Consider the following 14,997-nt stretch of genomic DNA (forward strand, 5'->3'; position numbering starts at 1 on the left):
GTCCGTCGATGAATTTCCAATCCTTACACCGCAATTCATCTCTGGGCCTTTGTTTGCTTTTACTTGCCCCCATTTTTATTTTTAATTAATCAAACCGTTGTGGTACTTCTCACTTCAACTCTTTCGAGTGGAGAGTCTTGCCTCTGCATCCACAAGGGCCTCATCACTTCCTGTCCCACTGCTTTGGTATGATTGAAAATACCTAGTGGTATTTAACAATCCTTTCACACTCACAATCACTCTGGATGATTTGTCGTGACTTAATTTCTTTTTCACGTGGCCAGGACTCCCTCGCCCTGCCTTGGTACTTCCCTTAGTACTCTTGTTTACCTGCCATTGACTAGTATTCACAGGGTTTGTTTCTCATTGCGTCTTACAGAGGATTTTCGGGTTCCTCTCTCCCAAAACACTGCCTTAGTGTCTATCGCAATTTTTACATTAAGTCCCCGACAATCATCACACACACACACTTTTGAATTCAAGACATGCTCACCACTGTTGTCTTTCCTCCTGGAATTCCGTCAACCATCAGGGTCCAATCAGTGAGCCGAAGCCCAGTCCCGGAAAGGGTATCTTAGGTCGCTTTGAGGCGGCCTGCCGTGGCCACGGTCTTTCCTGAGGTTCAGCCTCACCCACTGGACCCTTCAGGTGTGTTGGAATCCGGCTCGAAGGACCAAAATGTTAGGTTCAAACAACCTGAAACACGAGAAACACAAATGAGGCAAAGACAACAGTTTGGAATTTACTTGCAAGGAGAACGGAGAGATGTGCTCAGTTACAGATCTCCAACACGCTCTGACGCACACCTCCCGCCATCCTTGTTTTATTGAGATTAGGAGGTCCCTAGTTACAGAAGTCAAATGTGTCTAAGGGAGAGGGAAAACACAAGATAGTAGGTCTCCAACAGAGCAAGAGACTGTAAATCATAATGGTGAGATTATACGTAGGCCTTCACTGTTTTGATTAGCTTAGCTCACAAACAGCACATTCTTCTATATCAGACAGATTAAGAGAACATCTCCTGTGTCATGCTCTGCAGCTCTGTCTCCAGTCAAGGCCACTTCTCCAACAGCCGCCGCATTTCTGTCGCCCTCGACCAGAGAAGTTCGAGTTGACATACCAAGCATCATGAACATTAAGCATTAGCAAATAATAAGAAACATTAAGTAATGAGAGACAGTATAACAAGAATAAGGAATATAACAAGGTAAAAGCAAATAAGAGATAACTTTAACATAATGGACCTAACAGTTTCCCAACAATATCCATCATTGCAGAGTGCTCCAGCTCTCCATTTAGATACGGATGGGTAAGACATGGCAGGTCTGTGCAGCTTGTTCTGCCACACTGTTCCACCACATGTCATGAAAATTCATTAAAAAGTCTATTTATAAGGCTCCTGGTTCTAATAAACCCATAGACAACAATATCAGTCATTTCTAAATGGTTGAAATAAGCTTTTGAATACGCGTGACCTCTGTGCTATTTAATGAGCAGTTTCAGAGACCAGACGACTGTATTTGGAGCATAAATGGAGAACTTTTGTTCTATTCTATGAGTTTATGTTCCTGATTTGGCACTTTTATTTTTAACATAAATTCACAATGAGGAAAAGCCACTAAACACTTAGATCAAATACACTTTTCTCCAACTAAACGAGCTTGTTAGAACGTAAATAACTTTATGTTTTTTGCTCAGTGTTCATTCAATCTTCAACTGTCAGAGCAAACTGAAAGTAGAAGTGAACGCAGCCTTTCTTAGGCGTTGCTAACGCCCAGTAGACATGTATAACCACTATTCCCATTTTTGACAGGTGTCAGAAACGGTCTGCTTCCATTGGAGATTCCTCCTGTCCCGAGGGTGAAAAGAAACGGAGAACTGAACTGCAGACCGCCGACCTGAACAACAGCGTCTCACGTAAGCTCGTACATTTGTATTTATAAGATACTTTTGGGTCGGAATAAAGGAACAACTTGTGTATTTACAATGTGCAAGAGAAGATCCAGAGAGCTCTTGTTTGGTTCCACTGGAACCCCTGGACCCTCTTCAGACCTTCCTAAATGCTTAGACAGTATTTAGCAACATTTAGTCATTTAGTTCTGGAAAGTGTTAAAGAGCTGAAGGCAGGTGACCTTTACAGGACAATGGGTCTGCTGAGTATGATGTGTTTGGAGAAGGTTTGATGTGTTTTTCTAAATATCATCCAGCTTTTACCAGCTGTTTAGTCCAAGCAAACTCTTGGAAGACATGGAAATGGTTGTTATAGACTAAATTACATTGAAACCCAATGAAATAAAAGAATAGGTGTACATAAGAAGACATAACATTTCAAACTGACAGTGAGACGGGTCATTACCCGACTGTTGCTTCTATCATTCAAACATGACAGAATATTTTCCAGTTGAGGACATCTGTGTTACTGCTGTAGATGACAATTGTAAAAGGATTTAAAAGATTGTTTGTTTTAGAGGGTGGTGAACTGCAGGAGGTGATAGAAGGTCATAAGATGAGTCTGAAGAGAAGATGTGAACATGTGACTGAAGGAACTCATGAAGCAGGAAGTGGAACCCTGCTGAACAAGATCTACACTGAGCTCTACGTCACTGAGGGACAAAGTGAGGAGGTGGACACACAACATGAGGTGAGACAGCTTGAGAGAACCTCCAAGAAGAACATCAAGGACACTCCAATCAAGTGCCAGGACATCTTCAAAGTCTTATCTGAGCAACAGAGACACATCAGAGTGGTTCTGACCAACGGTGTCGCCGGCGTTGGAAAAACCTTCTCAGTGCAGAAGTTCAGTCTGGACTGGGCAGAAGGTTTGGAGAACCAAGACATCAGTCTGGTGCTTCCGCTCTCATGCAGGGAGCTGAACTTGATCAGAGATGAGCAGCACAGTCTTCTCTCACTGCTTCATGTTTTCCATCCAACATTACAGAAGATCAGAGCAGAAGATCTGACTGTCTGGAAACTTCTGTTCATCTTTGATGGCCTGGATGAAAGCAGATTTTCACTGGGTTTCAACAAGCATCAGGTCATCTCTGATGTCACACAAGCATCGTCAGTTGGCGTGCTCCTGGTGAACCTCATCCAGGGGAACCTGCTTCCCTCAGCTCTCATCTGGATCACCTCCAGACCTGCAGCAGCCCATCAGATTCCTCCCTCGTGTGTTGACAGGATCACAGAAGTACGAGGCTTCACTGACTCCCAGAAGGAGGAGTACTTCAGGAGGAGGTTCAGTGATGAAGATCTGTCCAAGAGAATCATCTCACACATCAAGGCCTCCAGGAGCCTCCACATCATGTGTCTGATCCCAGTTTTCTGCTGGATCACTGCTATAGTTCTGGAGGACATGATGACCAGAGACCAGAGAGGAGAGCTGCCCCAAACCCTGACTGACCTCTACTCACACTTCCTGATGGTTCAGATAAAGAGGAAGAAGCAGAAGTATGGAGGAAAGCAGAGACCAGGGAAACTGACTGAGGCTGATAAAGAACTCCTTCTGAAGTTGGGTCGGCTGGCGTTTGAACATCTGGAGAAAGGAAACATCATGTTCTACTCAGAAGACCTGGAGCGATGTGGACTGGACGTCTCCGAGGTGTCGGTGTACTCAGGAGTTTGTACAGAGATCTTCAAGAGAGAGAGTGTGATCTTCCAGAAATCAGTCTACTGCTTTGTTCATCTGAGCGTTCAGGAGTTTCTGGCTGCCGTCTACATGTTCCACTGTTACACCAGGAAAGACACAGCGGTTCTTAGTCAGTTCCTAAAATATTCTGAACCAAACCCCTTTTCCTGGTTTGCTGGGTTGTTTAATAACGATCCAGTCACATCTCTTGATGACTTCCTCTGGAGAGCACTAATGAAATCTCTCAAAAGTGAAAATGGCCACCTGGACTTGTTTGTTCGCTTCCTTCATGGTCTCTCTCTGGAGTCCAATCAGAGGATCTTGGGTGGACTGTTGGATCAGAGGGACAGCCACCCAGAAACCATCCAGAAGGTCCTCAACAACCTGAAGGAGCTGAACAGTGATGAATTCTCCCCAGACAGAAGCATCAACATCTTCCACTGTCTGATGGAGATGAAGGATCAGTCAGTCCATCAGGAGATCCAAGAGTTCCTGAAGTCAGGGGAGAAATCAGAGAGGAAACTGTCAGAGATCCACTGTTCAGCTCTGGCCTACCTGCTGCAGATGTCAGAGGAGGTTCTGGATGAGCTGAACCTGCAGCAGTACAACACCTCAGATGAGGGACGACGTCGCCTGATTCCAGCTGTGAGGAACTGCAGGAAGGCCGAGTAAGTAAAGATTTTTGGGGCCGGACATCGGCGTTTAAATCAAGTGAGTGGATCATGTCAGGTAGCAATACCCCCTCCAGTGGTCATTCCTTCAATTCTTTATCTCCATTGCAGCGTCCATAAATTAAAAACAACAACAATTCATCCAGAAATGTTCAACACTGGCTGGATATAAGTTCAAAGGTCAATCCAGACAAACCAACATAAGGCAGGAATAATAGGAGCCACAAGTTAACTGACTATCATGAAATTACTGTCATGTCATTAAATCACTTTTGTTTGTTTGTATACATCGTATTCTAACGACAGAAAAACACATTTTAACTAATGACACGTGACTATTTTGCTTCATTTGTTCAACGTAAAAACAGCCGGCCTCGTTGGTTTAAATGGGTGTTTTAGGTCTTTGTGGCGGTTCCGTTTGGAGCCTTTATGTGACCCACAAAGTTGTTGGACCCTTTCCACACCCGTTAGGTGGCAACTTCATCACTAGCAACAAAAGGTGCAGTGAAAATGATTTGAAGGGAAACAGGCAGATAGAACAGAAGCTGAGGGCAATCGATGCAACCAGAGACTCTGATGTCATCGATCGGATCGCTGAATTAAGACTTGACGCACCATCGTACAAATTGGATGAAATGCAAAATATCCAAAGAGCCCATAGACAGATAAAAAGATGCACGTTTCTTTAAACCATTTGCTATAATCATTTTAAATATTGAGTAATTATGAGCTGTTCTAAAATAAGACAAATGTTGAGAATAATTCAGTTGCATTTCAGATCTGATGGTCGTTCAAACTGTTGCTCTACGGTGTTGAATTTAGCTTTTCCAGGAAATGAGCTACATTTGTGTTGAGGTAGATTCTCAGATAAGTTGATGAGAAATCCCAAGTTTGACTCACTATTTTTGTTTCATACACAACAGACTGTCTTATAGTCTTCTTTCAATGAGTCATTGGGAAGTTGTGGCCTCAGCAATGACGTCAAACCCTTCTCATCTACGGGAGCTGAGCTTAAGATGGAACCAAAGCCTGACAGATGCCAAAGTAAAGTTCCTGTCTTCTGCAATGATGCATCCAAACTGCAGACTGGAGACGCTCAGGTCAGGAGGCCTCTGCTGGTCTTTTCTAAATTTCTTTACATTTTCTGCTTTTCTCTTCATTTTCAGATTTAGAAATGTGTTTTTATTTGCCCATTTATTCCTTTTCCAGACTGAGGTGCTGCAGTTTATCAGAGATCAGCTGTGGCTCTCTGGCCTCGGCGCTGAGGTCCAATCCCTCCCATCTGAGGGTTCTGGACCTGAGACAGAACCAGCTGAAGGATCCAGCAGTGAAGCTGCTCTGTGGTTTTCTCCAGGATCCTCTCTGTGAGCTGGAGACTCTCAGGTCAGTCAGAGATGATCCAGTACTTTCCCAGGTGTAACTAGTTAGACAATAAATGTTTCCATGTTTGATCTTTGTTATAAACGTAGTGTTACAGTTCTCAGAAAAAAGACCACACAGGACAGATTTGCAGTATTAAATTGGTTGTGGAAATCTGTCCCATGTGAGGATGGTCATCAATGACTAGAAAGGAAGTATCAGTTGTAGATTTGTCTTGTTTTATTTTAGGCTGGCCACAAAACCGCCCAAACATTCAGACCAATCAAAAATGGTTCTTCCTGTCTTTTAAAGATCAGAAGGAAAACTAGAAAACCCCAAAAGAAAGCTGCTGCAGTGTGCCATGCCCCTTCTCTCCTGAGAAAAGCCATCCCAAAAAAGAGAAAAGCCCAAGTGTGAAGTGAGCCCCCTGTTAAACCTTGGTACCGAAAGCCTGCAGTCATTCTCATCTGAGGTGGCTTCATTCCAGCCAGAAGCCCAAACCTGCCTCCCTCTTAAAGGGGCAGCAGGTCAGTCCAACCACAGAAACCTTCATGAAGATCTGAAGCTTTCAGCATCCACAATTGTTGCACCTCACTTCCATTGGAGTCCAAATCAGAAGTCAACAAGTTGATTCTACACCGATTCTACACAATGCAACCATTTTAAAAAGGTTTCCATACATAAGTTTTCACACATTTTTAGATAAATCTGTTTGTTCATCGCCTCCTTCTGTTGTAATGGTCATTAAAGAAAATGACCTTATTGGAGTTTTTCTCCTCACAAATATGACTTTCTATGAACGATGCAATAAATGCAGCTTGCAATCTAAGACAATATGGAAGTATGTGTATATAATAGTAGTGGAAGTAGCTCATAAAATAATACATTTGCTCTTCTCATCGAATCTTTCTATGTTATTAAAGAAAAACCTGCTCTTAGTCAACAACATCTAAGACATCAACCAAAAATCCTAATTTTCTACAATCTAATATAAAACAGTAGAGAAGACTCTTTCTGCAGAGACACTGGTGGCAGGAATGCAGAAGTATCACCTGCTCAACTTGGAAGGTGGAGCAGAAACCACCAGCTGAGAAGGTCCTCAGCGAGAGGAAGTGGTGGAGAACCATGAAACTTGCTAAGCTCCACCTCAGCTCCAGAGACGGGCTGAGCTGGAGCTGTGGCACCAGGTATCGCCCAGAAGAGCCTCCAACAAACAAGCTCTTCTCTTGGGAGGAGAGGGCTTTGAATCTCAGCTCAGTGTGCTTGTCTCTAGTAGGTGGCAGCTGCACCTTTTCCTGAGCTCCTTGTTGATGCCCTGAGGGGAATTGATGCTCCTGCAATGTTTTCTGGCAGCATTGAGCTTGCAGTGGGGCAATCAAACACACTGTGGGGGGGCTCTCTTTCCTTCTCTCATCTGGAGAACAAGTGACACCAGCTGCCAATCATTGTTGGAGAAATGTGCAGTCAGGGGAACGATGCGTCCAGACTATAGCCACCCTTCCAGCATCCAGCAGTGTCTAAAACCTTTGATTTGGTTTCACCAGAGAGTGTAGGGATTGCAGGGTCGCTGCAGCATCGCCCACAAGCTATCAGGAGTGGGTCGCTTTGTCCCAACTCCTGACAAGAGTTGAGTGCTATTGAGAAATGTGGTCTCACAAACTTGGAAGGTATTTTGACCCACACACACTTTACATACGGTGGAGATCTTGTCCAACCGCCCTGAAAGAACCCAAAATAGGAACATACGGCAGATAAGCCGGTGCAGGACCAGAGGTTTGTTGCTTGTAAGCTGTGTTTTGCTCTGGTACATGTTGATTTTTATTTGTCTTCTCTCAAAATAATTGTTATTTTAGACTAAGTCGCTGCAGTTATCAGAGACCAGCTGTGATTCTGTGGCCTCAGCTCTGAAGTCCAACCGCTCCCATCTGAGGGTTCTGGACCTGAGCGACAACCCGTTGCAGGATTCAGGAGTGAAGCGGCTCTGTTCTGCACTGGAGAGTCCAAACTGTAAACTGGAGAGGCTCAGGTCAGTCTTCATTTTTCTACCTATATACCAGCTGCTAAGATGGTGAAGTGAGGCTGTTCTCAACACTGCTGTGATGCACCACATTAAAAAAATTCCTTGTAATATTGTGAATTCAGGTCTGACCCAACTAAGAACTAACGTAGGTTTAGTACTGACGCAGATAACATGCAGACCTGCACCGTATAACCTCATCCTGCATTTTTCAGATTAGAGCTCTGCAGCTTATCAGAGATCAGCTGTGGCTCTCTGGCCTCGGCGCTGAGGTCCAATCCCTCCCATCTCAGAGAACTGGACCTGGGTCAGAACCAGCTGCAGGATCCAGGGGTGAAGCTGCTCTGTGGTTTTCTCCACTTTCCAAACTGCCGACTGGAAACTCTGAGGTAAACACCATTCTCAAAAATGTCCATTATTCCATCCGAGGGTCCTCACACTTTCTGAGTGTGTGTGTTGTGCCCAGTTCCTTCAGGAGGGAGGGCCACACGGACCACTTATTCATGATAAACTGATTTAAGGACAATGAAAAAGCCCACAGATGGTAACCAAAATTAGACAAAACTAGGTGAGGGTGCCTGGTAGACAGCAGCCAACGAGGAGGGAGATGGTGAAGGAGACAGGAAGTCATCTAAGACAGTTGTGCCTTTAAAGATGAGCCACAGGTGAGATGGATCTCCATGATGAGATGGGAGGGAAAGAGGTGGGGAGAACCTGGGAAGAGTGAGGGCCAGAACAATATATATTCTCCTTTGGAACAGTGCAAACCTGAGAGGTTGGAATTGTGGTAATCACATATTACTATCATTTTTTAACCTGGAACTAAATTAAATATTACAGATCATGCCTTTGATTAACCTTTCAGATGAATACTGGTTTCACTTATAACCTTATAAAAGTTTCCCTTCTGTATTTAGATTAAGCGACTGCAGCTTATCAGAGATCAGCTGTGACTCTCTGGCCTCGGCGCTGAGGTCCAATCCCTCCCATCTCAGAGAACTGGACCTGAGTCAGAACCATCTGCTGGATTCAGGAGTGAAGCTGCTCTGTGGTTTTCTCCACTTTCCAAACTGCCGACTGGAAACTCTGAGGTAAACACCATTCTCAAAAATGTCCATTATTCCATCCGAGGGTCCTCACACTTTCTGAGTGTGTGTGTTGTGCCCAGTTCCTTCAGGAGGGAGGGCCACACGGGGACCACTTATTCATGATAATTGATTTAAGGACAATGAAAAAGCCCACAGATGGTAACCAAAATTAGACATTACTAGGTGAGGGTGCCTGGTAGACACCAGCCAACGAGGAGGGAGATGGTGAGGGAGACAGGAAGTCATCTAAGACAGGTTGGCTGTTTCTGAACCCCCCACCCCCCCGTACCCTACATAGTGCACTCAATAGTGTGGACGCCATTTTGCAATAGTGTCCGAATTGTTAGTGAGCATCGCTCTACCCTATGTAGTGCACTCAATGTATCCCACAATGCACTGCGAAAAGTACAAGCGAGCACCCTAACTCGGAAAATGTATCCACCCTAGCCCCCAGCCGTAAAGGCTGATGGGATACATTTTTTTAACGTAATTTCTACTGTGCGGTTTGATATATGAAATTTTTGGAAATAAGAATTTTTTTTTTCATCTTAAAATATTACAACATAAATGTGTAAAAACAATCAATCAATCTTCACTGATCCCCCCCCCCCCCCCCCCCCCCCCACACACACTTAAAATTGTTCTTCAGAACCGTCTGTTCCTCACCAGGCGACAGAATCTCAGTAAAAGAATATTTACAAAGATGAAAAGTAGCTTTGATCCATTTTTTGATGAAAAATTGCTTTATTAAATGTTTTCACTACAGCGGAATATGACTTGAGAATGTTCCATCACGTCTTGGCTTGAAAATGTCAAGGGACACTAATTATTTTAGGTAATAAGTAATTATTATTGTATTATTATTGACATTGATATTTCATTTTATTATATAAAGTTAATTATAGGGTAAAATATTGCATTTTCATAAAATGACCGCTGAATGTATTTCTGATGGGTTAAAATAATTAAATGGACCTGGCCACTTTCCCCGGCGACCGGTTCGTATTATTATGCGACACCATGACGTCACTTTACGTGCGCCGTAAATGACGCCGTTGTCTGAATACTAACTTTAAATTGAGTGCGCTACGTAGTTCACTCAATCCATGTCCCCCATGTAGTGAGTAGTGAACAGGGAACGAGGGTGTGGAGTCGGAAACAGCCGTTGTGCCTTTAAAGATGAGCCACAGGGGAGATGGATCTCCATGATGAGATGGGAGGGAAAGAGGTGGGAGAACCTGGGAAGAGTGAGGGCCAGAACAATATAGATTCTCCTTTGGAACAGTGCAAACCTGAGAGGTTGGAATTGTGGTAATCACATATTACTATCATTTTTTAACCTGTAACTAAATTAAATATTTACAGATCATGCCTTTGATTAACCTTTCAGATGAATACTGGTTTCACTTATAACCTTATAAAAGTTTCCCTTCTTTATTTAGATTAAACTACTGCAGCTTATCAGAGATCAGCTGTGGCTCTCTGGCCTCGGCGCTGAGGTCCAATCCCTCCCATCTCAGAGAACTGGACCTGAGTCAGAACCATCTGCAGGATTCAGGAGTGAAGCTGCTGTCTGCTCTCGTAGAGAATCCACACTATGGGCTGGAGACATTGAGACGGTAGCTGGTTGGAGCCAGTCAACTCCCGCTCATCTGCTGCATCACTCACTGACCACTGGTGAAGAGCATCTGTGGAAACATCTGCCGTCTACTCCCTCTATAGATGAAGAATTCAGTTTTTAAAAAGCGCTGGTGGACTTTCAGGAGATCAGTCGATGGTCGACAAAGCAGAAGCAGCTTCGCCTTGAAGTTAAATTAGTTCCTGGTATCACACAATGCATCTTTATAAAGTTCTAAATGGCTCCTCGGCCACTCTTAGAAGCATGGAAACATTCTCTTAATTGTCTCTTCAAATGTCTGTATTATACGTTACTATTTTACATCATGCCTTCAGAATCTTTAGGGTTTAGTATTTACTGTCTCTGTGACATGGAGCATTGGAATATTTCAGCTGCAGCCAGCAAAAACCCATCAGAATGACGGCTATCGGTGGGAACCGCAGGTCATTTGACTTTAGTCAGTCTGTTCAATGTTATAGGATTTATTGCAATCTAATAAAAACTATGAATAAATGTGGGAAATAGGAAATAAAAAGAAGCAAAATGACCAAATAAAACTCCCATGAATACTGTAAATTTAAAGATGTCAAGAATGGAATATCAGCTTAAATTTAATCAAACATAAAGTGAAAAGGCCTCCTTTAAGTTTACTGCAAAAATAAACACTAAATCAAGAGCGACACGCGCCAAAAACGTCTCATTCTCTCTTCTGTCTCCACTCATTCTTTTATATTCTCTTAAGATAATGGGGACGGGGTCGTGTGATAACAAAACAACCTAATTGGGGACTATATTTTTGTTGCAAGAACTTTGGCTCTTCAGAAGTTTCTATGTTGGCTTCCACAGATTGTGCATCCACTAGAAACTCAGTGTTTTTGAGGAACTACCAGGAGTGGCTGGAGTGGAGGCCAATGACGCTATAGCTACATATAGATCACCGTTACCCTCAACCCAAAAGACCACCAGTTGGCGCAGCAATACTAAAGATAGGAGGTTGTGGTCGTTGCACAGACGCGGAGTGATATCACGCACAAACGTGCCCTATGTTCTATATACCGTATGTTCGCGACCAAAGGGCGCACCGTATTAAAAGGTGCAGCCTCAGTTACGGGTGCTATTTCTGTATTTAACACATACATCAGGCGCTCCGGATTATAGGGCGCGGGCATGGTAAAACATACCGCTACCATAGCTTAAAACAGGCATGCTAGCGCATATTTAGCAATTTAGCGAAAGCCGGCAAGTCGAACAACCGACAACAATGTTTCCAAAATTAAAATTTTGGTATTTTTCGTATTTTGTTATGAAGCCCCGGAGGGCTGAAGCAGGACCGCTGTTAAAAATGTATCAGTCCGCGCTTCCAGTTCTGGTGCAACGTCCAGTTCTAAATGTATGAATCCGCGTATTGACGTTTCAACGTCCCATCAGTAAACGGAGAGATTTGGATATAGTCCCCCTGAGGTGGTGTTTTTAGAGCAGTTCTTAACAACTTTCTCTTTGCCTGATAAGAGGTCCAAACATTATTTCACTTCCCTATAAAATACTCTAAAATTTGCCATTCAAGATCAGATCCCACCAGGTATAATTCATCCTCTAAATTTTCACAATTTCTTATTCTGTCAGGCTGTTTTTAAACCTTTGGCAACATCAAATAAAGTACCCAACTGGTATTATGTCAGGCTGGTTTACATCCCATTAAAGAAGCCAGCAGAAATAAAGCACAACAGTTACACAGACGACGCACAATAATATAGAGGATATAAAAACAGTGTTGAGATGGGTTTGTGTCACTTTAGTAAAATCAAAGCATTTTTCTTTATGTGCCAGCAATGAACACAATCTAAGAAGTCTTTGACACTAAACATATGGAGCTCCTATAGAACAAACTAAAGATTTGTTGTTATTAAGATAAAGAAATGCAACATTTCCCCCAGAGAAACGATGGCGATGGAAAAAGCCCTGGCTGTGTGTGTGCATCACAGCAGGCGTGGGTTCTCCTCTCTGGAGTCATGCGGGGCTCCTTTGAAGGGCAGATGAGGAGGTTGGTTACAGATTCCCCTCAGAAAGATGATTACGGTGCCAAAGGTCATCACCGGGGTAACCAGGAAGAGGCAGAGTCGGTCTACTGTACGAGCGATGCCGCTCCAGTTATCCTTCTCCTGTCAGGACCAGACATTTACGCCACTTTTGATCTTTTTAAATCAGACTTTGGGTTGAGGACTCTGTTTGAACCCTCTGAGCTCATTGTAGTCGTTCTTGTTGCGCATGTGTTTAATGATGTAGTGGCTCCATCCACAGCCGGCTTGATCTCTGCGTACAGCTGATGGCTCCTCCCTCTTCTTGTGGTTTCACAGCTCCACACAGACACCAAAGCTCAGAACTCAAATGAAGCTACTGATGCTTCTATATCTCATGTGTTTAAATGTTTCTGGAAACGTCCTGGCAGCGTGTGTGACTCGGGTCACCAGTCCGTGTCTCCCAGACTGTTTCTCAAACATCAGCTCACTGCGGGACTTCACACTGTCGTACTCCTCAGCCGAGGCAATGTAGCCCACTGAGCTGGATCGCCGCGGTAACGCTCCATCCCAGTACGGCTCTGCCTCAGCAGGGCGGGACATGCGCAAGATGAGGGGTAATCGCTGGAGGAAGAGCTGGCAGAAAAAGAAAACAGGATTTGGAACACTGATACTGATGTGTGTGTGTGTGTGTGTTATAGTGGAAAAACCACATGTTCATATATCCTCTTTCATATGTTATTAAGTCACATGCTCATATATCCTCTTCATATGTTATTAAGTCACATGTTCATATATCCTCTTTCATACGTTATTAAGTCACATGTTCATATATCCTCTTTCATATGTTATTAAGTCATAGGTTCATATATCCTCTTTCATATGTTATTAAGTCATATGTTCATATATCCTCTTTCATGTGTTATTAAGTCATAGGTTCATATATCCTCTTTCATATGTTATTCAGTCACATGTTCATATATCCTCTTTCATATGTTATTAAGTCACATGTTCATATATCCTCTTCATATGTTATAAGTCATATGTTCATATATCCTCTTTCATGTTATTAAGTCACATGTTCATATATCCTCTTTCATATGTTATAAGTCACATGTTCATATATCCTCTTCATATGTTATTAAGTCACATGTTCATATATCCTCTTTCATGTTATTAGTCACATGTTCATATATCCTCTTTCATATGTCATTAAGTCATATGTTCATATATCCTCTTTCATGTTATTCAGTCACATGTTCATATATCCTGATGTTCATCTGTTCAACAAAGGGACAACAGGATGTGTGTGTCTTACCTGTTTGGTCCACTCAGACATGACGTGCGTGCTCGGCGTCCTGAAGTGGAGGTTGAGGACGACCACACAGTTCAGCACCACCACCGTCACCACCACCATGATGAACATCAAATATCTTCAACACACAAACACACTCAGATGTTTTCCATTTTTTAAATCTCAGCCGGTTGTCACCTGGTTCTGCAGCCCTAATGTATATATAGTTTGGAGAAGCAGAATATATCTGATTCAGAGTTAAAGTGATGTGGAGTAAATGGTGCGTTTACCTACTTCACAATAAGAGGAACGGACGTGGATGTTTCTGGAGCCTTTGAGAGATCAAGAGTAGGAAGACAGACTGAGCGAGCAGCACCGAGATGGACAGTGTCATCTTCTCACCACCTACACACACACACACACACACATTTTTATTATCCTTTATAAAATATATTCAAAAATCTGTTGGGGAGCTAATTAATGTTTCTCGATTAATGGCGGCCCCTCAGCTCCGCCCACTACCGATGTTTGCTGCTTTATTAGCTGTGTTGTCCCGTGCTGACGTGATATTCAGCTATAATGTCTGATTCTTTGGGTGCTGTTGAAGGTTAACTCAGTTCATGTAGTTGTGATTCTGAAAAGGTCCCAGACTGTTAATCTGCCTGACGCTGGCTTCAGTACGTTCTGTGACTCTGCACTGACTGTCTGCGGGCAGGTAGTAGACCAGCGAGGCCAGGAAGGAGATGAGCACGCAGGGGATGATGATGTTGACCACGTAGAAGAGAGGTTTGCGTCTGATGACCAGGTAGAAGGTGATGTCCTGATGCTTGTTGCTCTCCATGGGAATGTGTTTGTAGGTGTTTCTCTTGGCGGGTCGGTGGATGATCTCCCACTCACCATCTCTGTTGGTCAAAGCCAGAGTTCAGACACAAGTGATGAAGTTATGACTGTCAGTCTGGTTGGAGCTGCAGCCAGTCTGAAGGCTCAGGCTCTGGGGAAAAAAACTTCTCTGCATGTATCAACAGCATCCAGTACACTGAAAGTCCCCAACAAGCTCCAGGACTGTATGCAGTAAAAAATAAAAATAAATGGAAATGAATCTTTACTTGGTTACCTGTAAAGCTTGCAGGATCAATAATGATCCATTCAACCGTACACTTGGTTTCATTGACTATGTCTTCCTTCAGGAGCAACCTGATCTCTTTGGCATTGTACGTTAGAGAGCTGCAAGGCAACATGGGAAATGCAGTTTTGCAGAATGCAGAATTTAAAAAGCCTTTTTTCCTACTGGGAGAGTTTAGCTGCACCGT

General features: G+C 43.4%; 1 protein-coding gene across 1 annotated transcript; it reads left to right on the forward strand.

Moving 5' to 3' along the window:
- The first annotated feature begins 126 nt into the window (after nucleotides 1-126).
- Nucleotides 127-6,628, forward strand: LOC130520762 (NLR family CARD domain-containing protein 3-like). Its single transcript, XM_057024485.1, has 4 exons — nucleotides 127-1,917; nucleotides 2,469-4,293; nucleotides 5,220-5,396; nucleotides 5,506-6,628. Exons 2-4 carry the CDS (start codon nucleotides 2,507-2,509, stop codon nucleotides 5,714-5,716), a joined length of 2,175 nt encoding a protein of 724 aa, XP_056880465.1. The 5' UTR covers nucleotides 127-1,917; nucleotides 2,469-2,506; the 3' UTR covers nucleotides 5,717-6,628.
- The last annotated feature ends 8,369 nt before the right edge of the window (nucleotides 6,629-14,997 follow it).

The sequence above is a fragment of the Takifugu flavidus genome, unplaced genomic scaffold (genome assembly GCF_003711565.1).
Source record: "Takifugu flavidus isolate HTHZ2018 unplaced genomic scaffold, ASM371156v2 ctg511, whole genome shotgun sequence".
NCBI classification, from domain to species: Eukaryota; Metazoa; Chordata; class Actinopteri; order Tetraodontiformes; family Tetraodontidae; genus Takifugu; species Takifugu flavidus.

Coding starts and splice junctions, on each gene's coding strand:
- LOC130520762 (XM_057024485.1), top strand. CDS start 2,507: ATGAGTCTGAAGAGAAGATGTGAACATGTGACTGAAGGAACTCATGAA. Junction 4,294..5,219: donor AGGAACTGCAGGAAGGCCGA/GTAAGTAAAGAT, acceptor CATACACAACAG/ACTGTCTTATAGTCTTCTTT. Junction 5,397..5,505: donor TGCAGACTGGAGACGCTCAG/GTCAGGAGGCCT, acceptor TTCCTTTTCCAG/ACTGAGGTGCTGCAGTTTAT.